General features: G+C 37.4%; 1 protein-coding gene across 2 annotated transcripts in view; it reads left to right on the forward strand.

Annotated features, from left to right (window-relative positions):
- CALCRL (calcitonin receptor like receptor) overlaps positions 1 to 24317 on the forward strand; it is a 111722-nt gene that overhangs the window by 49201 nt on the left and 38204 nt on the right. For both annotated transcript variants that reach the window (XM_075529549.1, XM_075529548.1), the window contains 7 exons: positions 11091 to 11181; positions 11379 to 11468; positions 13069 to 13156; positions 15394 to 15535; positions 20305 to 20415; positions 20514 to 20626; positions 21598 to 21689. In XM_075529549.1, coding sequence (XP_075385664.1) covers positions 13103 to 13156; positions 15394 to 15535; positions 20305 to 20415; positions 20514 to 20626; positions 21598 to 21689 — 512 coding nt within the window. In that variant the 5' untranslated portion in view covers positions 11091 to 11181; positions 11379 to 11468; positions 13069 to 13102. The remainder of the gene's footprint in view (positions 1 to 11090; positions 11182 to 11378; positions 11469 to 13068; positions 13157 to 15393; positions 15536 to 20304; positions 20416 to 20513; positions 20627 to 21597; positions 21690 to 24317) is intronic.

The following is a 24317-nucleotide window of genomic DNA, read 5'->3' on the forward strand; positions in this document are numbered from 1 at the left end:
GCTCTTCCCTAGGAAAGGCAGGCACACAGCCCGTGGTAAACTTGAGGCAGTTTAGGGATGTACCCAGCAATGCCTGGGATGCGTCTTGAGATGACTTTGACAGACTTTTGGATGTTGCGATTGTCTTCGTTGCCACAGAAGATTGATTTTGTCGGACCTGGAGTCCCATTCAATATGACCATTTGATGATATTCTTCCAGGCTAATGTAACTTAAAAAGCAAGCACGAGAAGAAAGGCAGAACCAAGCAGTGTTGATTTCTAGAGACAGTTCTTAAAGTAAAAAGTTTCTGTTATTATAGATGCCTACCGCGAGATCGAGATGCACCTTTTTATAACATGCCTCGGGTTTGGAGGTTGGGCTGATTTAAATCTGGTGCCACTTTTGCTCCCTCCTGGTATTTTGCATTTTGATGAAAACGCGCTATAAGCTTTCATAAAGGCGGCGGGGAAGGGAGGGGGGCAGTCGGGTTAGAAAAATGTGTCACTGCTGCTGTCCGGGCCTGTGAACCGGGTCAAGCGGGACATAGCATTTCTTCCTTCACACATCCTGGTCCGGGGAAGCCTGAGAACCCGAAAAAAGTGCTTGGCACAACAGTTTCGCAGGAAAGAAAGCTATTTTAAAAGTCTTTTGGGAACATGTTTGTGAAACAGGAAAAAACATACAATTGAGTTGATAATAGCACTCCATAAAGGCTCGCTTCAGGGAGATGGGTTTGCCATAGCCTTTTCACAGGGAACGTGTTGTTCTTAAGCGGCGGTTCTCACTTAAGCAAAGCTTCATTCGGTGAGGAGCGCCTTCCTGTGCGACTTCTTTTGCACTGGAAAATCTATTTTTAAACAACAACCCAGACTTAGTGACAGGAGTAAATAATTTAAAATAAACTCTGTTTGGTGTGTGCACAATTAAAGCACATCACGGAGCGCATCACGGGTTGGTGTGCCTAGCAGACAGCTGGAGTCCTGCATCCAGGCTCCCACCCAGGATGTCCCCGAGGCCCCCCAGTCCTCACAAAGGGTCCCTTCCCCCGAGCTCCCCCAAGCGTCGCTCATTCCGCTTCATTTTGGGCGACCTCCAGACTTCCCAGATTCATGCTTTGCACCATCCACACTTTTGGTGATGGATGGATGCTTACAGTTGCGTCTTCTCCTTCCAAATGGCGCCCCATCAGCAAAGGGCGGTTCTGAAAGCTTTCTTCGTGTCCCTGTCATGAGATCAATTCTCCTGTGAGGGGGCGGTCCCCCTCCTTCCTGAGGCCCATTTTGAGGGCTTTCTAGCCTGAAGCGCTCATCTGCTGGCCCTGTTGCTGGCACTGCTGGCCTGCAATCCATAAGGTTTTCAGGAACCATTCTCTCCTCCTAACTTGTTCTTCGTGGAAGGTTTGCTGAAGCATGCTCACCGTGGGGGGGGAGGGGAGCATGTGAGTGTTTAAAATACTGGCCACCTGGCTTCTGGCGTCACTGTCGACCCAGTACTGAGAGGTGAGTGGGGAGAGCAATGTTACGGGGTATAAATCTTATTTCGTGAAATACTAGAAAACTCCATAGAAGAAACGTACCAGACATTTGATGATGTACAACTATTTAACTTAAAAATCCCAGCAGAATTGTGCGTGTTTCCAATTATATTGTGGAGGAAGAGCGGATATTTGTGGACATTGACTTCTGACTTTGTGAAAGGAAAGTAGGTGTAAAGCCCTAAGTGCAAAGCGCTGGAAGGATGTGTTTTGTTGCTGTGCTCTCTGAGCAATTAATTCTTTCCATATTAGATCTCCTGGAGAGAAAATGTTCCATCAAGTTCAAAGCATTTTTCCCAACCCCCCTCCACCTTTTACTAATTGCCTGAGACTTGGCCACTTGCCTCCTTCAAATGAAAGAAGCTTGACCAAAATCACCGGAAAATGACTAATTATGCCCACAATAGGAAAATTATTCTGATTAAGTACTTCAGACCATAAAATTAAGTTCCAAATGTAACTACAAAATTACCTCTCATTATTAATTATCCAACTATTCAAAGTGAACTGCTCCGTAGGTTAGTAAGTAAGCATAGAGTGATATAGATATATGGGATGATAAATGATCCAATATACTGTTAATAAAGGCTTTTATCAAGCAAACAGGCCCCCTACTGTCTAATCAATTTAACTCATAATGACTCTATCTGAACTTTATGAACCTCCCCTATAGGAGGGAGAAGGACTGTCCCTTTTCATAAAAGGTTGGAACTTTTATGAAAGCTGACTGTCACAGTGTTCTCCAGTACAATGGAAGGTGAGTTCAGATTGCCAACTTTTAAACTTTGTAGCCAAGATCTTTAAGCCCTGTCCCCTCAGGGCGTTTTATCCAAAGACAAAAGGAAAACCCAAACAAACCAACTCACTGTCATGGAGTGGATGCTGTCACTCTTTACAGGGGTAGAAAACCCCTTGTCTTTCTCACAAGGGCTCATTATTGATGATTTAAAACTAATGTCAAATTGGTGGGTTTTATATTGTTTTCAGTAGATTAGCGTGATGTGCTTTTTAAGGTATTTTATTATTTGATTTGACTATCTGATTATAATATAGTTTTTTTTAAATTATTAGAGCTTTACTTTATGTAGGCTCCATAGTGACAAAACCCATCCACTGCCATCAAGTTGATTCTGTGTCATAGACTCGTAATGGCTCCTTCAGGTCTGCAGGGCTGTGAATATGTATGGAAACAGATTGTTGCCTCTTTCTTCCCGGGAGGGAGCAACTGGTGCGTTTGAACCACTGGGCTTTTTGTTAGCAGCCTAATGCTCAACCCACCGCACCACCAACGACCCTTCACTACTGCAGTTAGAAATGTGCAATTAGATTGACATCATATCTGGAAATAGACTTGCTACCACTGACTTTATTTTTTGTCATTGATCTTACATGGCAATAAAAAACAACCATATTATTTCTGCAGATGATTAAAAAATTCAACATGTATTGGACAACCTCCTTAATATCTAGGGTCAATATTTTTTAGAGTGCTATTGAAGTTTGCAAATACATATCTCCTTACTTATCAATTTTCTTGGTTTCTGATATGTTGTATCTATAATAATATTTTTTAAACTTCATTGTTTTGTGCATTAATGACGTATCTCCGTCAGTAACGTAGAACATGGTTCGGTGAGAAAGTTCTGCTGGCTAGGATGGTTAGTTGTGTGTCAATTTGATTGGGGACAGTGTTCTTAGTGAGCTGACAGAGATGGGTGATGTAATTTGGTACTTACGTAAGGATAGTCATTGTACATTTTGTGTTCTGATGCGGTCGTCCTCTATTGTCATATAACATGATTTTTGCATAACGATCTGGACTTTGGAACCTAACTGTGCTGTTCAGTGATGAGTGGGTTTAATGTAAAGCCTGTACTTTGTTTTTAGCAGATGTCATCCTCTCTCCTTTTGACACCAATCACACCCATGTGACGGAGTAGAACTGTCCCAGGGGACCTCAGCTATATCCAGTGTTTCTACTAGTTGGGCTTAAACTGTGGGTTGGGTTTAGAGTGCCTGTTGCCTAACCATTGCTCTACCAGGCCTCCTAAAACCTGTATAAGTTTGTTCATATTTCTAAAATGATTTATGTTATCAAAATAGGTAACCTGTTGAGTTCCATGAGCTTATGAACATTAGGTCTTTTTGCTTTCCTAATAGGCTTTGGAATTAGTCACAATTTTGCACATCAAAACTGCACTTACAGAAGTTGACTAACATGTATGCCTAAGTTTTACAAAATGTACGTTGTCTTTGTAATCAACCAGTACAATGGCGACTGCTTTCAGTGCATCTTGATCTTCTTTCAGTATTAAGGGTTGTTGCTCATCTGCTGCCTCCTGAAATGGTGAAACATCGACTTGTTCTTTTTAGTACAGTGACTCTGTGTGTGTCCTTTCCATCTTCTTTGGATGCTTTCTGCATCCTTCAATAGTTTGCCCATGAAAATTCACTGCCGTGGAGTCAATGCTGACTCACATCAACCCCGTGAGGGTCTCCAAGATTGTAACTCTTTATAGGAGTAGAAAGCCAGTCATTTCCTGAGGAGCTGATGGTGGTTTTGAACTACTATTCATGTAGATTGCTGCCCAGTGTGTAACCACTACACCATCAGGGCTCCTGATTTGCCCATCGAATCTTTCAATATTGCGACTCTAGCCTTGAGCTTTTTTCTTCAGTCCTTTCAGTTTTCTGTCAGTTTGTCACACTGTGGTGGCTTGTGTGATGCTGGAAGCTATGTTCTGGTACCCTAAATGCCAACATAGTTACCCAAGGGAACAGGTTTCAGCAGAGCTTCTAGACAAAGAACTGACAAGGAGTAAGGAATTGGCTGCCCACTGCAGAGGAAGTAGCCACTAAAACCTTAAATATTAGTCAGTACGATGATATTAATCACCGGTTTTCATATCTTGTAGAAATCATATAGTTACTATAATTAAAGTCAGTTGTTGAAAGAATACTTTCTAAGGTTTACAACAATATTGATTGATTTAAACGTTGACTTAAATATTGGCTTAAATATATGAGGCAACTCATAAGACGTTGATGAATTAAATACAATGTTCTTTTTATTATGACATTGATTAGTTGGTTAGGTTTATGCATTGTTGAATTTAAATAATTTATTAGCATGCCCTGTGATTTCTATCACACTACACTTTAATAACACTTTCAGTTAACTTATCTTCTGTTCAATTCACATAAGATAAAAATTTGTGTATCTAAAATTCAGAAACCCTGGGGGTGTTCATCCTAGAAATATTCCAACAAGGATGACATGAAGTTTGCCTTAAGCTAGATGTACTTATCAGATTCCATTCTGTGAAATCTGACAAGGAATCTTATGAAGAAGTAGATTTGCTTTGCGAATGTGAATTTTCTGGAAAGGAGCAGGAAACTTTGCCCTAATGACCTTTCAAAAGTAAGACTAGTGCGAAAGGAGAAAGGACATACGGAGATGCAATAAAGATAAGTGGTTCACTGAGAAGAGGGAATTTGGATAATTTCCCTGCAGTTTCTGTGTAAAAGAGTAAAATTAACCTAGTCAAATTGTCTATGGTTTCACTGTCTTAGATTGGAACACGAACTCCTTTGGGCTATTGGTAAGAAGACATAAGGAAGGCACTCCTGAGCCAGAGAAAATCGTGTCAGGGGATGCTTGGTTGCAAGGATATTTGGGGTTTGGGTTGCTTGAAAGAAATATATTTTACTAAATAGTAAGCATTGTTTTTACTCACTTTGAACTCTATGCAATACTCAAATTTTCTATACCTTACTCCTTTGTTTTCTGAATGAGACACCTGCATATAATGTATCCAGATTCCATGAGTGACAGAGTGAAGACTGAAGTTAGAATGAACTTCGTGTCTTAAATATGGACGAATGAGATCACCCCTCCTTCAAACCCTTTGCACACCTTCTCGGGGTTGTACTGAAAAGCAATGGAATAGCCTTAAATCAGAATGAGAGTCTTACCCTCCAACCTCATAAATATTTCCATTGAGAACAGAATTTTTAATAGCAAGTCTATCTTCTGATGAAACAAGGTGAACATACATGCTTCCAATACATATAGTAGTATGATCAATTTATGGAAGTATTTCTTAATTTAAAAATGTCTTTAGAGGTGTTTCAAAAAAAGAGAAGTGTTTCAGAGTGAGATATATATGATATATAGCAATCCTATAGGCTAGAGTAGAAAAGTACCACAGTGATTCCAAGGCTGTGATTTTCATGGAAGCAGACTGCTGGATATTCCTCCAGTGGAGCCAATTTGAACTGCCAAATGTATTGCTTTAACCACAGCACCATCAGGCATGGTTTTAATTGTGCACCTTTTCAGAATGACAAGCCTGAGCCATGAAGCCATTTATTGATGGAAGTAAAAGAAAAAAACCTAGAAAATATCAGAACATCATTAAAATTAAAAGAAGAAGTTATATATATATATATAATTTGGAGACTATATATATAAGTATTTGGAGACTAAAAGTAAAGGGGAGGTAGAATACCTGAGTCAGCAAAGTATCAATGTGCCCAGCTGTTTTTAAGTTTTAGTTACTGAGTAATGGATGCCGTTGTCTGAGCCTCCACCTCTACCCCAACAATGGAACAATCTATTCCGCACAATGTAGAAACATATGACCATTTGTTGTACAGATTTGGAATATATAATTTAGAAAAGAATGCTTATTCCTTACTCTTATTCAAGGGCGATGTGGTCTATCCCTTATTCATTGCTCAATATGCCTTAAGTGACAGAGTCAGTATTAGATAAGAAGCACCCCAGTTTTGTTCGTATAAAAGTGCAGGATACCAAATGGCAATTGAGCTATGTGTGGGAAATACTTCAGCTACCCAACTCTCTAGTGACTGGATAGATCAAGGGAAAAAAGAATATGGCTCACGGCCTACACAAATCTAAGATATTTTGGAAACGGAGGATTGAAAAATGAAAGTTTTTTCCCCTTAATCTTAGGCTGAACACACATTTCATAATATCAGGGTAGTGAACTCAACTAAAAATAAGGATTATTTCAAGAAAAATTAATTCATGGAGATTTGTATAAGGATAATAAAAATTTGAGAAAATAAAGGGTATATACTTAAATATACAAAATTTGTATTTTTTTTCAGATTTGATTTAAAAGTTAATGTTAATTCAGTCACGCTTAGTCACAATTTTATTATATAGTAAAATATACTTTGATACTAAACAGTAAACCAAGGATATTGTCCCTATAAAACTGTGAATTTAGAACTGTAGATGCATTAAAAACAAAAATCAACCTGGTGGCCTAGTGGTTATGTATTAGGCTGCTAACTATAAGGTCAATAGTTCAAAACCACTAACTCCTTCAAGGGAAAAAGATGAGGCTTTATACTCCGGCAAAGAGTTATAGTCTCTAAAACTTCCAGGGGCAATTCTAACTTGTCCTATAGAAGCAACATTGACTGGATGGCCGTGAGTTTGTTTTGTTGCTCTATGTTAAATTTAGGAAAGAAATCGGAATAGTTTCCACACAGACCTGAGTGACTACACCTAGTCCCCTTTAGTCTTTTCTAACCCTATGCAGCAGAGTGGGTGGGGGTTTCAAGGGGGTAAGACATCCTGGCTGTGTACCGGTGCTTCTTTCTCCCAGAGGGCATTGGGTGGTTATGAGCTGCTAGCCCACAACAAGCTCCTGGCCTCTGGTGCCAGCCTTGCTCCCCTTCTTGAGTAGCTGTGTGTTCCCCAAAGTATTTGAAATTCTTCTTTCACCAGTCCTTTCTCTAACGAAATGGAACCATTTCACCTCAATGTTAAAGATTCTTTGGGCCAAAGCTTAGGGAATGTTTCTATTAAAAGTTCATTTGCATTCTATGGATGCAGTAAGGACTATTGTGCTTATTTTTCAGTAGCAGAAACAAATATTATACTATGTTCAGTCTTGAGAACTAGAATTGTGGTATTTATAATCAATGAATTAAGAAGTTAGTACTGCCACTGTGATGAAAAACTTCTCTAGGAACAGAGTTAGCGTCTTCCCAGTTTTTTAAGGAATCCCTTTTCTACCAAGCCATCTAATCACATTGGGAAAAAATCCACTGGCAGATCTAATCACTCAGTATGTCTTCTTAATTTACTAGGTCTTTCCTCAAAATTTAATTGGAAATACTTCCAGAGTAGGAACAGACTATGAGAAATAGACTGTCTGCTCCAAAGGCATTAGGCACTAAAAAACTTATGAATAGCAGTGGAACCTTGCCAGAGACTGAAAACCTCATAAATTGCAATGGAACCCTGTCAGATACAGCGCCAGAAGATGGGCCTCTCAGGTCAGAGGCTCTCACAACATGACTGAGTCAGAGCTGCCCTCTCAAAGCACAGCCCATTCACGGGACTTTCATTCACCGATGGGGAAAGACTCAAAACAAGACGAAACAGCTGTACACATCTAAAAATAATCAGAACTCGTATTGTAGGAAGTATGGAATAGTATCACTCACCATCCAAAAAGGACATACCAAGATCTGTCTTGAAGCACAATGCTATCAGTTAAAGGATAGTATCTATACACGTGCAAAAGAATGCAGTTAGTTCAAGTATTATTCAGATTTATGCACCGACCACTAAAGCTGAAAGAATTCTACCAAAGTCTCCAGTCTCATATTGATCAAATATGCGATCAAGATGCATTGATAATAATTCGCAATTGAAACATAAAAGTTGAAACAAAGAGGAAGGAATAGTAGTTGGAAAATATGACCTTGGTAATAGAAATGAAGGGGAAGATCACATTGTAGGATTTTGCAAGAGCAGTGGCTTGGATGTGCCTGATGGATACACAGAAACCAACTCTCCTATATCTCTTGGAAGGGAAGATGGAGAAGCTCGGCACACCCCAAACAAGGCCAGGAGTTGATTGTGGAATAATTCATCAATTTCTTAAGCTCAAGTTGAAGCTAAAGAAAAGTAAAACAAGTGTAGGAGAGCCAAAAGACAATATTGAGTATATTCCACCCAAATTTAGAGATCATCTCCAGAACATATTTGACCCACTGAGCACTGATGACAGGAGATCTGAGGAGCTGGGCTACGATGTTAAAGACGTCATAGATGAAAATGGCAAATGCTATTTAAAAGACAGGAAAGAAAGAGAAAACCCTGGTGGATGTCTGAAGAGACTGACATTTGCTTTGAATTGGAGAGTAGCAAAGGCAACGGGAAGAAATGGTGAAGTAGAAGAGCCGAACAGAGAAAGGCAAAGGGCAGCTCAGGAAGACAAAATGAATTATTCTAATTAAAAGTGCAATGACTTTGAGCTAGAACACCAAAAAGTGATTTTCCTAGACTCATAATTATTTACTGGTATAGAAAGCCCCATCATTCTCCCACGAAATGGCTAGTGGTTTCGAACTGCAGACTGCAGGTCACATCCCAGCTTTTCCAGGGAATGGTCTCTCCAGATAACATATCCTAAGTACATGAGATGAAGTCTCACTCACAACTCTCTCTCTCTCTCGCTCTCTCTCTCTCTCTCTCTTACCTTTGCTCCCTCTGTCTTTGTGTCTCTCTCTTTTCCATTTCATAGAAGAAAGCATACTAGGTAAGCAACAAAAATAAGTATTAGTGTTAAGTGTTGGGCTTAGGAAAGATCAAAATATGTTTTGAAGCACTTTATCAATTTTTGAGCCCATTCACATACTAAGAGTAATTTAATCTTGATTCATATGTAAGTCATCAAAGCATGATTTTGTAAAAATATGATTCCTAATGCAATAAGATTTTTATGTTCTTACTTGGCTATTGAAACATACACTTTAATGCACAAGTTATGAACTACTAATTTTTAAAACTACTAATTTGTATCTTCCAAATCCTATATAGTAAACTGTGCTTTATTTAATATCCAATAATTACAGAGGTTAAATAAAGAATAGGACCTTCTTTGGTATGAAAATGGATATACCGATACATTTGTTGTTTTGTTTTTCAATATTCAATAATCCAGATTCAGCACTGTCTAAAAATTACTCATAAGTAAAATGGCAATGAATTCATTGTTATAATTGGTGTTCTTGATTTTAATTTTAAGATCTGGAAATAATGTTCTGATATATTTATCTATGTATTCATTGATATAATCAACATTTATTAACAGCCGATCTCAAAGGATGCCAAGATCAATCAGATATAGTTGCTGTCTTTGAGAAGCATTATCACTGAAGGAAGTGTGCATTCATTAATATACTAATAATATGCTCAATAAATGATCAGCTGAGTATGTGTTCCTAATTTAAGTATAACTTAAAAGTCACTTTTATATTCTAGTTCTTTTAAACATTCTTAAAATATTTAAACTGCCCAATTTCTCAAACATCTTAGATAAATGAAAAATTTTTTAAGTAATTTTTTTCTATCAGAGAATAACAAATATTATGACGAAATTATAACTATATATTACGACTCCTATATCTGTAAAAAGTGTTTATTCATTTAACTGGCTTGCAATATTTTTGTAGCTTTTGGAACAGAAATTGCTAGAAAGGGAATCATATTTGTAAAGGTCAGTAAAAGTGAGGAAGACTCTCAATGACACAGTAGGCACACAGCAGGCACATACCATCAGTTGTGAGACACAGTCTACACAGTTCCAGGCAACCTTTATGCTTGGCATAAAGAAGATAGCATAAAACAGGGCGATGGATTGACACAGGGGCTGCAACAATGGACTGAAAGCAATGACTATGAAACACTAGCCAGTGTAACATTCTTTTGTACATAGGACTCCTCTGAGTGAGGATAGATTCATTGGCACTTAACAACAATCACAACAAAATAAGGAAACAGACCCCTACATCTTTTCCTGTTTCTATTCTTCCAAAAACTAACAAAACAAAACTCGCAGCCAACAAATCGATGCCAAATTGATAGCAGCCCTATAAGACAGGGTAGAGCTGCCCCTGTGGGTTTCTGATACTGGGACCACTGTGTGAATAAAAAGGTTTGTCTTTTTCCCAGGGAGTAATTTCAAACTGCAAACCTTGTGGTTAGTAACCCACAACATAACCACTCCACCACTGGACTGCTAGGAGATAATTAATGGAACTTTTGCCCTGTATGTGTGTGTATTTCCTAATTTATATTTTGGTAAAATACCTGATTTAAATATTTCATAATTTCTGTTAAAAAGAATATAATTATGCTTAAAATTCAGCAATTTTGTATGTAAAGACCATGTTCATTTTCAAAATTGTTCATCATAAGAAATATATTTATGAAGGGGCTCCAAAAAGTTCATGGAAAAGTTCCCCTATCTTTTAATCACATTTGTCCATGAACTTTTTGCAGCCCCCTCATATTTCTAAAACACATATGTGCTTACTATATAGCTTTGGTTAATGCTGAAGTATTATTTGTAATGAAGGTACTAATATGTAACAATTCAAATATAGCTTAAATTAAACAATTAAAAAATTCTAATGTCTACATAAAATATCATCTTGGAATTATGTAGTCTGACACTTTCAGTTTATCTTATAATTTTGGCTCATAAAACTAATACTAAATTACTATTTTAATCAATCTTCAGGTCATGACCTCTGGATTTAAGAGATTCTTCAAAACAATGTCAAATATGATCCAAGATAAAATGTGATTTGAGTCTGGAGACAATTGTACATGTAAGTATTGGAAAATGAGATTTCCTCATGGCAAAATGTAATATAAAATAAAACATCAACTCATTAATTACTTAATTGCAGAAACTGTGATTCATTGTTTGTCTTCTATTCAAAGGCTACATGCTACATTTTCTTACATGCTACATTTTTCATTTCATTTTAAATTAATACATTTCCTTCTGATTTTTGGGTTATAGTTTTCTTTTAAGGTCACTAAGAAGAACTCCGTGAAAGTGATAGAAGAAAACCCTAACACACAGTTTGTACACAAAGAAAACTGCTTCTAGGTAAGCCATGATGCTGACAAACACCGGCCGCGATTGCACGTGCTCAGTGCTGCCTCGGCTGCTGACCTGGCCATCAGTAGTTCAATTCATGAGCCCTGCATCAGTGGTGCTCCTGGTGCTCCCTGGGTAGGATTTTAAAAATATCAAGAACACAGCATATGAAATTGAATGTTTAAATTCTTACTCTAACATTAGTACTGTTGCAAAAATTATGACAAGCTTTTAAGCAGGATTAACCCTGTTTATAGTTCAAATATCTGACGATATAATGTTTATGTCTCCTGTGGAAAATATTTTGATTCACAGTCAATTAAGTGAGGTTGTATTTTTATGGCTATATGACAGTTCATCTCCCACCTGCGAGTACCGAGTACTGGCCTGAAGACTATTACCCATGGTACGCCATGCTTCAAGATGAAATGTCATTTGTCATTAGAAATACATATTCACAGTATATAATGACATACCATTTTGTGATGAATCACGGTGCTTTAATGATGTTCAATTTGTAACAATGAAAATACATCCTGCCTATCAGATATTTACGTGATGATCATAACAGTAGTAAAGTTACAGTTATGAAGTAGCAATGAAAATGATGTTGTGGTTGGGGGTCATCGCAACATGAGGAACTGTATCACAGGGTCGTGGTGTGATGAAAGTCGAGAACCACTGTTCTAGCCCTTTAATTCTAAAAGATGAAAATCCTTGAGGTGTGTGCCCTTTCACTCCCTATGAAGTCCATGAGTATCCGCATGTGGGCGGACCCGCCTGGAGAAGATAGAGGGGCAGCATCTTGGTTCCTAAGACCATCAGAAATAGGTGTTTTCAGATGGTCTTAGACGACCCCTGTGAAAAGGTCATTTGACCTCCAAAAGGGTCGTGACCCACAGCTTGAGAACCACTGGGCTAGAGGATAATATCACTTGCAGGCTGTTTTTCATTACCTCAAAATTGTATCTCCCATTAGAAATCTTTAAACAGAAATACTTTCATTAGGTGTTGTCCATCTACTGAATCCTCCTTTCAAGAATGTAGATGACCTAGGGGATTTTGCATATCCCAATTAAAACAAACAAAATAGAGCATTGATACTATGCAGTGAAGAATAATTTCTAATAAAGTATAAAGACATTTTTATGACATAGGAATGTGGATTCTCAAGGAACTGACATGAGAAAAATGAAGTCTTTAAATTACTAAGGGGCCATAAGATTAAAATTACTTTGTATAATAATAAAAAGCTTTATATTAATGTTCTTTCAAAACATTAATTTTTCTGTTTATGTAGAAACTTTTATTTTGATATTTTAATCACTTATCTCATTTTTGTAAAGGCAAATAAATACAGATGTTTTCCAATTACTTGAATATATATAAAAGGGGCTTTCCTATGTGTGAGGTTACTTAAATTTAGATGAAAATTTATTAATATTTTTAATATTTCAAACCATGATGCCATATGTCTTATGTATAAGAGTGCTAATCCAATCCTTAATATAAAATTTTGTTTCATTTTAAATTACATTTTCTGTTTAGACCCACTTATATGCTTTTAGTAAATATTGATGAATTTTTTCTTTTTCATTTTCTATTGCAGTTTGGTTTATATAGTATACTTTCTTTTGGCTTCAATGATGAAGAAAAAGTTTATCTTGAATTTTCTGTTTCTCTTGCCTATTTTTACGGTAAGCATACATTTTCTAATATATCTCCTGATTTATTTTGATTTCTGTTTTTAACTTCCAGTATGCTTCCAATGGCTAATGATTGCTAAAATTGTGTGGAGTCTTTGATGCATACATTAATTATACTTTACAATTTTGATGTGGCAGCTTTAATCTACTTCTTTCAGTGAATACGGGTTCTACCGGGTCATGGAGCAGAATGTGAGTGAATATATTATTCACTCTCTGCTGTGGAGTCAGTTCTGATTCATAGCAAGCATGCAGGGCTGAGTAGACCGCCTCTGTGGGTGCCCAAGGCTGTAGGAGAAGAAAACCTCTTCTTCCCACTCATGTGTCATAGTCATATACAACAGCTAAAACATCTCCAACAGAACCTGACTAATTTGCTTTAGGTTATTAAAAGAACAGATTCCATCCTACTGATATTTCTTTGATTAAAACATATTGACCCGAATGTAATTCCAAACTCTGCATAGTGTTTTCAATTATTTCTATACCCATACAGTCAAAACGTGTTACCTGTCACTCTGGGCCTGTGCTGGGGCTCAGTTGAGACAGTGTCTGTGAGTGTGTTTTCCTGCTCGGGAGCACACCTCTCTCTCTGCCTGTGAGGATGGGGCTGGAGGTAAAGGGTCCATAATGGAGGGCTCAAGTCAATGGTTTTACTAGAGGAGTTATATGCCTTATAAATGTAATTTTTATTTGTAGAGAGGTGCTATTTTACTCAGAGTTTTCCTTATTTCACACGAGAAACCGAGAGACATAATCTCCGCTGCCTTTGCGCCAGCCAATCGTTTTCATGCACCTTTTCCAAACAAAGCCCCAGAGTCACACCAGAAAAGTCAAGAAAAACACAGAAAACCTAAATGAGAGGGAGAAAAGTGAGACTGCATTCCTGGCAGCGTTTGTAGTTGAAAACATTCTCAAGTCTAGAAGCCGCCCAAATTCTGCACTTCTTAGATGCTATCTTACGTCAATAGAGGGGAACTCAGGGAGTAGGACTCCTGGAGCTTTAGCTCAGACCCTCCACTGAGCCTGCCAATGAACTACAGAGCCCAACCCTGCCTGCCCCCCCTCAAATTCGGTAACAGGTTAACAATCTGATTATTGTAATTGAATCAGAATAGAAGCAACCATCACCGCTTGTGTTGCACTTAGTGATTCACCGAAGGGAAAAGATCTTTAATTTACGCAACTGTAGTAAGTTCCCCTGTTCAGCAGAGCAAGTATTGCATTTTTAAAATACTAATTTTGCTTCTGTAAATCTCCATTTATTGTACAATAGAAGCGCTGCATAAACGTTTTCTTAGGACAGTAAGCCTGAGTGGACACGTGAAGATCACATGGTGGCTAGGCGATGGGGTATATTTTGACAGGCATTATGTACACTTTACCACGTCCAACTCCTGCTGGAGCGTTAAGAATAGGGGCAGGGTGATAATAGAAGGAACACGCTATGGAAGCTTGAAGGGGCTTCAGGCTAGTGGTCCAAGCACTTTTGCCAGCTATTCTGCTGGGGAAGTTGAGGCTAACTGCTCCCATGAATACTTGCAGCCCCAGAATCAATTCTATCACACTGGGTTGGATGGGGTGGGAATCAGTAGAAATGGAAGTGAAAATTATATATAACTCTGTGCTATTAAATTAGAATGGTGCACATATATAGCTAACCCCAAACCTTTAGTAATGATGAAGCAATACGATTCTTATTTACCAACCGTAAATGAACTTGCTATTATTTTGCTTGTCTAAATACCATGGGAAAATGGTAATACTCTTTTGAGTATTTTCAATGTACAGAAAACACTTTCCCTTTTTAAAATGTTTTCCCTTTTTATCTTCATTTCATTTCTATACCACTTTACAATTAGTAAGTAGAGATTTACAGAGGTTGAATAGCTTGCCTCCATTCACAGAGCAGGCAAGAAACTAGAGGTGGATTTTGAATACACTTCTGTCTGCATTCCAGAACACATTGAACTCTCTACTGGAGTTGTCTCCTAGGCTGATTCAGTGTCCAGCTCCAACATTGATGAGGGATGTCTCGTTGGTAGCTAGAAATTTGGCAAGGTGGAAATATTGATAGCATGAACATGAACAAACACTACAGATGAGGATTTTTCAGAAAACCACTTTGCCAGGAAAACACGCCATTTTACTTGCTGCTTTCCACTGTGACAGACTACCTTGAAAAAGATATTTTCACAATTCTGAACTTCTGTTTTTAAATCTTTTAGATTCTTGTCAGAGCACAATCAAAAGAGCTACAAAAGCATGAAGGAGGCATACTTCAGTTGGGCGTTACTCAAAATAAAATCATGACAGCTCAGTATGAATGTTACCAAAAAATTATGCAAGACCCCGTTCACCAAACTGAAGGTAAGTATGACTATTTAATCCGTAAATACATTTTGATGTATTGTAAAAATAAAACAATCTCAGTACATCTTTATGGGTTCTTAAGCTATATGCTAAGGATAAATATTAGTTTTACTAGTACATGAGTATTAATTCATTTGTTTTGAAGAATATTTAAGAAAATACATCATTTAATCCACTCTTTAAACAAAAGCTCATAAATAATATGATATGTAACAGTGAGCCTTTTAGTAACATTATTTTTATCACTTAAAATTACCCAAAAGTATGCTTCTTTAGTTAAAGCAATTGTGGACATTAGGGAATATGAATATATTTTTTTCACAAGCTGGTTATCTAGAACTCTGCATAGCAAACTAATGAAAATACATAATTTTGAATAGCACATTCTTTGTTTAAAGCCACTCAGTGCTTCTGTTTCCATAAGGCATTATTTTCATTGTTTTGTAACATTTATTGAGGACCTACTACTGCATTTTGCCTGGATTTCAAAGATAGAAAGATAAGTAAAAGAAATATAATTTCCTGGTATAGCAAAAAGAAAACATACAATTTTTTTAAAAAGATAGATATTAGAGTCTGATTATTGACAGGATACCTTTACAATAATTGTGGGAACAGTTTTTAGAAAAAATTTAAATTAAAAAAACAATAGTACTGTAACCAATGCTATTTAAATGAAATTTTAAAGATAGATTATTATTATTTGTGATTAGTATTATTTACAAATGTTGGTCAACTAATCAAAATCTAAGTTTTACTGAACAAACTCATGGTTTTTTTAAAAAGCTATTTGTGTTATATTTGTTCCAATACTATTCCTGTAAGATATTTTTTAGTTAAAACTATTTTTAAAATGATTCTCCAAAATGGCTATTCTCATATAGGTCAATACGTACTTTACTATATATTATAACTTAAAATATTTGTTTACAAATTCTGTATTAATGCACATCAGTTTTCCCATCAATCCATTTAATTCTATGTGTCACTGTTTCAGTAGCACTGGTGGTGTTGGAGGTTGGGGTGCTCAGCACATTGTCAATTCTGCCAACTCACCAACTGCTCCACAGTAGAAACGTGATGCTATTTACGCCCTGGAAAATGTACAGTCCCTTAAAAATGATGTTTTAAAGAATGTATATGTGTGTTCTGTAACATCATTGCAAATGATAGAGAAAGAAAATATATACCTATATACTTGAGTATAAGCCAAGTTTTTCAGCACATTTTTATGCAAACTCTGGTAAAATTAGGTGCCTCGGTGAATATGCAGGCGGACTAACACTCAAGTATATACGGTCCTTTCAGTCTTAAAACCCTATAGGCTAAGTGTGGTTAACTCAATGACAGTGGGTTTGGGTTTGTCATTATTTTATTGAATTAACAACTTGCTAGTCATTTAGAAGTATTTAAAAGTAACTTTCAAATTAACTTAACTATAGGAGTCTATATAGAAGAGTTTGATGATACCGTAATTCCATAGTCAAATAAGTTTAGGATCATGGTGTAACAAATTGTCTTGAAGTTTCTTAACACTTTCCATAATTCTAATACTCCAGCAAATTGGTGCTAAAAATCTGCCTTTATTTTAACTTAAGGTTTCCGAGTCTATTTGACCCCACAAATGTTTTTAAGGGACTACTTATCTATAATTAAGGTAAATTCGTAAAGATGCTTGATTTGCTGAACAAATTTATTGTTAAGAATTAACATTTAAGCTACATTGGCTAGATAAAAAGAGCCCAAGTAGTGTAGAATGTTCTCACCATGGGCTGGTAACCATAGGGAAAATGAACTGCTCCCAGGGACGTGCTATCCTCCTTAAGAGTTTCGGTCTCAGTGACCCACAGGGACAGTTGACTTTGCCCCACAAGGTTGCTATGAGTTGGAATTAACTTGATGACAGTACGTTTGTTTGTTTTTATGAGAAAGAATATAAATTATGGTCCATGCAATATTTCCCTATTCAATTCCAATGATATAAAATTAGTGGTAAAACAAAATATTTGGGGAAAATTGGAGAAAGAATTCTATAGTGTTTTTGCCACTGATAAAGAATAAGCTGAAAATGAACGAAAGATTGGAATACATGAATTCATTAATAAATAGTCTAAATTTAAGGAATGTGTTGGTTAGTTTCTCTAGAGAAGCAAAACCAGTGACACTTGTATGTGTGGCATATCAAAAGAAATGTACCTCAGGAAATAATTCACACAGTTGAAGAAACAGGTTAGTCTAGTCTGATTTTAGTTAGGCTTCTCTTTAACTCACGGAGACTGAGTAACAGGAAGTAAGATGCTGAAGCCAGAAAGCATGGTGCACAGGCTGATGGATGATCAAAATTCAGCCAAATGAATTGAGAGCCAATGGTGACTCCAGGGCTCGGCAGGAGACACAATAGGAGATGGAGGAACGATAGGCAAGATCCAGCTCCGGAAGAAGATGAAGAACCAAATTAGATTTGACTCTGCTCAGTCTCTCTTTCTTATACAAAATGGCTTATGACACCAAGGAGATGTCATCAGTCTGTGACATAATTGATAAAAATTAAGCTCCGCCCAGGAGTGTCTAGTTGACATAATCCCTAACCATCACAGATAATCCCTTGTCAACTTGACACTTGTATGTAAGTCTTGAACCCAATAACCACCAAAATCATGCTTGTGCCTAGCATGATACAATTAACATACAATATAGGCATAGCATGAGTGTTGTATATAGAAAGACCTTTCTATCAAGATTATATCAAGAAATGGCTTACCTAGTTGTACAAATAGTTAAGTATAGTCTGGTTCAAGCCAGGCTTCTGACTCATGGCAGCTGATGAACAGGAAGCAGGAGAATGAAGCAGAGACAGCAGACGGGTGCACACAGAGGTCCAAAGGCAGCTGAATGAATGGACCAGAGGAAGTGACTGACTGCTCCTGGGATCAGCAGGTGGCACAGCAGGAGACCTAGGAGCCAGGCCAAGCTGAGGAAGCAGAGACATCAGGGGACATGGACTGGTGAATGGGGAAGACCAGCGTCAGCAGAAGGAGTCCACCACTGAAGGCTTCTGAATCAGCAGGTGATGCAACAGGAGACCAAGGAATCAGATTCAAGATCTAGCTCCAGCAGAAGGTGAAGGGTCAAGGATGATTTGACTCTGCTTGGTCGCCTTCTGTTATGCAAAAAGGCTTATGCCACCAAGGAGTTTTCATCAGACTGCAATGCAGTTGATAGGTTGAGCTCTACCGCTACCTTTACCCAGGAGTGTCCAGTTGACAGATGCTTAATCATCATAAGGTAGAACTGGTTTTCTAGATTTGAATTAATTTTGTTTCTAGACTTCATAGAAGTCAAAAAAAGAATTTCAATATTTTAATTATAATTATTGCCAATCACTTGTTTTTTCTTTTAGATAAACTGTTCATCTAAGGAAGTTGTTCTTGTTGTTGTTAAGTGCCACTGGGTTGGTTCCGACCCATAGCAAACTGATGTACCATAGAACAAAACACTGCACAGTCCTCCCTCCTCACAATGTCCCTATGCTTGAGTCCATTGCTGCAGTCCCTTGACCATCCATCTTGTTGGAGGAGGGCCTTCTTCATTCTTGCTGTTGCCCCTCTAATTCACCAAGCACGAGGTCCTTCTCCAGAGACTGATCTCCCCTGACTGTGAGCTCAAATATATAAGATGAAGTCCCACCATCTATGCTTCTAAGAACAACCGTGCTCTTATAGATTTGAAGTCCAGGCTGCTTTCAATATTCTTTGCTAGCACATAATTCACTGATTTTCTTTTATCTTTTTTATTCAATGTCCAACTTTCGCATGCATATGAAGTGATTAAAAATACCATGGCCTGGGTCAGGTGCACCTTATTTCTCAAAGTAATAACCTTGCTTTTCAACAGTCTAAAGAGGTCTTGTGGGGTGAAGGGAGACATTGGACAGTGCAAGACATGGAAAAATAATCATAATTTATAAATTATCAAGAGTTCAAGAAGGAGGGAGGGAGGGAGAGAGGGGGAGAAAGGGGGAAAATGAAGAGCTGATTCCAAGGGCTCAAGTAGTAACAAAATGTTTTGATAATGATGAGGGAAACAAATGTACTAGACATGATGGATGGATGGATTATGATGAGTTGTATGAGCCCCCAATAAAATGATTATTTTTAAAAGGAGGTCTTGTACAACAGATTTGCCCAAGACAACACATCTTTTCATCTCTTGACTGCTGCTTCCATGAGCATTGCTTGTGGATTCAAGCAAGACAAAATCCTTGACCACTGTAGGAATAATTACCAGTCGTGATTTCTAATCTCATATTTATGTATAAATGCCCTTATAGGGTCTCCAAGGCTGCAATCTTTACAGAGACGGGATGTGAATCTTTCTCCTGTGCAGATGCCGATGAATTCAAAGAGATGGCTCTTCAATTAGCAGCTGTGTTCTCGAATCCTGGGCTACCAGGGCCTCTTGTTTTAATAACAACTGAAGAAGCAAACTCACTGTCCTTGAGCTGATGCAGACACTTAGCTGACTGCTGACCTTGCAGCTGGGACCTTAAATTCATAATTACTTCGTCAATAGGGCTCCTGGATTTTAATAAAAGCTAGGTGAAAGATCCAAGTACTTACTATGGATTCTACACCATATCTGTATTTTGAGTAGGAAGTCTATTTTTAGCCTTCATGAAACCACTCATAAAACTTTTATATCTTCCTGTATAGGTAGAGAGAGCGGTATAGTTATTCTTAACAAACGTTTTACCTCTCCCCTCTCAGGTCTGTACTGCAACAGAACCTGGGATGGATGGCTGTGTTGGAATGATGTTGCAGCCGGAACTGAATCAATGCAGCGCTGTCCTGACTACTTTCAGGACTTTGACCCTTCAGGTGAAAGCAGTATTTTACATGCAAATGTCCTAGACATCTACTCAATAAACCCTAGGTTAATTAAACGATCCTCTCCCTCTTTCTGCTTTTCAATAAAGAGAAAGTAACAAAGATTTGTGACCCAGATGGAAACTGGTTTAGACATCCAGCAAGTAATAGAACATGGACAGATTACACCCAGTGTAACCTTAACACCCACGAGAGACTGAAGGTAAGTACTCACGTGGATGAAATTTAAGGTGCACGCACTAGCTACTTAAAACGTCATTTGCCCAATACGGTATTGGAAAAATTTAGCCAGCATTCCATTCCTTTCTTTGTAAAGATGGTTCACAATGTATTTTTAGAACAATGGAATGGAAAAACAAACAAACCAAACAGCTTTAACAAAAGCAAAAGGAAGCAAGCCTGTCATGTAGTAGTATATTTACAAGTCAATGTCTCAGTGTTGAGGTATTAAATTTTACAAAGAAAACATATTCTAAACGGATGAGAAGAAGCCAAAGAACTTTTTATTTGAGGTTGAATTTCTAAAATTGCCTTCAGGAATTGGACTCAGGTAAACAAGGTTATCCCAGGAGGGCTTTATTAAGGTCAAAGTTGCGATTGTAAGGACAATGTCATTTATTTAAATATAGATTTGCACACACACATATATTATAGTTGCTACAGTGGTCAAAACTTTGAGTCTGACATATGACTTCAAGTTTCCCTTCCCTTATCAGTTGTCTGATCTGTGGAAGCTGTTTCACTCCTTCTAGTTGAGTCTAGCCCCTCCATATAGAATGGGGTTAACAATAGGATCCACCCTTAAGTCCCTAAGGTCAAGGGCTGACACAATACAAACAAAATACATTGAAGATCGCCACCACAGAGTAAGCCTGTGATATTAATAGTCATACTTAATATTATTCATGTATCCTCCACTTTCATCAGTGAAGCATTTAAAAAGTATTATAATAATATTAATAAAACTCATAGTAAATTATAAATAAACAGAATATAGGCAAAAATGTAAAAGTAGGAGATAGAACACATTTGTGCAGATCAGTTACCACATGTTTTTAAAAACATATTTAAAGGAATGTGTGTTTCTGAACAAATAGTATTATAAGTACTTATCATATGAGCTTTCATTTTTGTTTATGTAAATAAATTGTGCTTGATTTGTACAAATTATAGACTGCAATGAATTTGTTTTACCTGACTATCATTGGACATGGATTATCCATTTCATCACTACTTATCTCGCTTGGCATATTCTTTTATTTCAAGTAAGTACATTTAAATTATTTTAAATTTTTACAAATGATCTTTAGTGAATGCAGCATTGTATGCATGTCTGTATCATGTGCCAGTAAAATGGGCAAGGTGTAGATGAGTTATGATGCTTAATAACAATGGAATGTTAAACTAAATTAGCCTTACCTTTGCTTTGTAAAGATGTGGAGAGGAGGTTAATGAACCGAATATTACAAGATTAATAGATACATAAGAATGAAGTTATGTCATAATAAATATATTACTCATAATGGAACCAACACCAATGAAGTCTATATGCCTTTGCTATGAAAATTGAACTCTCAGATGATTGTTAGTTGCTGTGGACTCTGTTTTGAGTCATGACGGCCTCACATGCGCAGAGGAGAACACTGACCTTTTAGAAGCAGGTCACCAGCCCTGTCTTCAAAATTACCTGTTGGTGGATCCCATCACCAACCTTTTAAGTAGAAGTCTTCATGCTTAACCATTTTTATATCAAGGGACTTCATCAAGCACTATGTCATTTGTTAGGTGATTGCCATCGAGTCCATATCTGACTGGAGGACTCAGGCAGCACAGTTGTACCCTGACACACATGGGGTTGCCATGAGTTAGAGTCAGCTGGTTGAACTGATTTATTGTAATGCCTATAAGAATGGTTTTTATACCCTATAATTTAATAATATTCTCCTGGACTGACTCTATGTAATCGAGTAGAATTTCCCCATAGAGTTTTCTAAGATGTAATCTTTTCTTGGAGTGGATTAGTAAATTGTTTCCCCGTTAAATTTTGGGGTAGGTTAATACCTTCAGTCCTTTGGTAATCCGCCAAGCACTAAACCAGGTGTCTTGCCGTCAACTGCCATAAACTTCCTTAATTGAAGTTTCAACTTCGTGGTCAATTTAACTATTAGTTGTACATGTCAACTATTGAAACCGGGATTTTGAAGGAAAAGACCAGTGGCATGCTAAATATATAACTGAAAATGTAATGAGAATATAATCTAGAAGATTTATTTCTGGCTTTGAGGGTCATAATTAATATGGTTTAATTATACTTTCTAGTCTTACTAACATGTACATTTCTGTTTGTTTGTTTTGCATTTGGAAGCCAGCTCTGGTTTCTTCTCAATCAATCAATAAGTTATCTTTAAATTTATAGAAAAGTATGCATTGTTTTATCTACTGCCTTAACATGGTTTTCATAATCCATGCCTCCAAATTGTAGAAAGAAGTATGAAAATAGTAAATGGCTACATTTTATTGTACATCACCACCATCACTGTCACTATCAGTGCTAGAGTCGTATGTCACCACCATCAAGGTCATGGACCATACTGGACATGGCCAGCGAGAGAACGATGTGCAATATTAACACAACAGAATCATCTAAACCCAAATTAACGTTAGGTACATATATATCTGGATCCCTCAGAGTTCAACAAATATATAAAGTAATTAATTGCCTCCAAAATCTGTACATTATTTGAACCCCAATTTTTAGTTAATGAAATTGCATATGTAGTACACATGTACAGTTATTTACACACACAGGATAATTCCAGTGTATCAAATATTAGAAATATTTTTACATGAGGATGATTTTGTGACTAAGGATAAAATTGTTTAGCTGGTCTGACACCATTTGTCATATCAAAATCATTTTTCTCTTTTTTAATAACGGTATTTTATTATATTTTCTATGTTGCCACAAACTTTTAAATAAAAATTGTTAATGGCTAAATAGCATTTTATTTGGTAGGTTTCGTAAAGATTATTAAGCATTCCTCTAGTTTATTCAACGCTAACATCGCCGCCATTGCTTCTTCTTTTTTTGTTTTTTCCCCTTTTGTGGCTGAAGCACTGGGCTCAGACGTAACCGGCTGTGAGGACGCTGCAGGCGCAGGCGGTGTTTATTAGGCTGTACATAAGCTTGCTCTGAGGGGTGGCTCAATGGCACCCACCGCCAACGACATTAATAAAAAACACAGCAGTGGATGCTTTCAGTCATAATTCTTTTCACATGCCCCCCATTGTTTAGTCTACATTCCCCGTATTTAGGGTTTACTTGGTCAAAGTATATAGATCATCTCAAAAGTATCTCAAAGTCAACAGGTTTAAAATCAAATTCATAATCTCTACCCTTTCCTATCTCAAAGTTGTGTTTCTTCCAGAGTGATCCATTGTAGCCAATAAAATAGTCAGCAGCCCAGTCATAGTAGCTAGAATTTAGGAGTCATCTGGGCACCTGTTTCTCACTCTTCCTCCATATGTATCTGACCACGTGCCTTGTGTCCTTTGCCTCCTGAAACCCCTCGAATGTGCCTACGCCCCTACCTGCCACCACACTTGTTCTAGCTGGATTTGTATTTCTATTTAGTAAAACATGTTCACCTTCTGTTTAGTACAGACGAAATAATAGTTTCAAAGATTAAGTGAACATACAGACATTATTTACTGAATGGTTGTAAGTTTTAGTCCACCCAAAGGGACCTTAGAAGAATGGTCTGGCAAACTGCGGTCCAAAGAACCAGCCCTGGAGGACTCACAGAGCACAGTTGTACCCTGACACACATGGGTTGCCATGAGTTATATTCAACTGGTTGAACTGATTTATTGCAATACCTATAAGAATGATT

This window comes from Tenrec ecaudatus, chromosome 13, assembly GCF_050624435.1.
Source record: "Tenrec ecaudatus isolate mTenEca1 chromosome 13, mTenEca1.hap1, whole genome shotgun sequence".
NCBI lineage: Eukaryota > Metazoa > Chordata > Mammalia > Afrosoricida > Tenrecidae > Tenrec > Tenrec ecaudatus.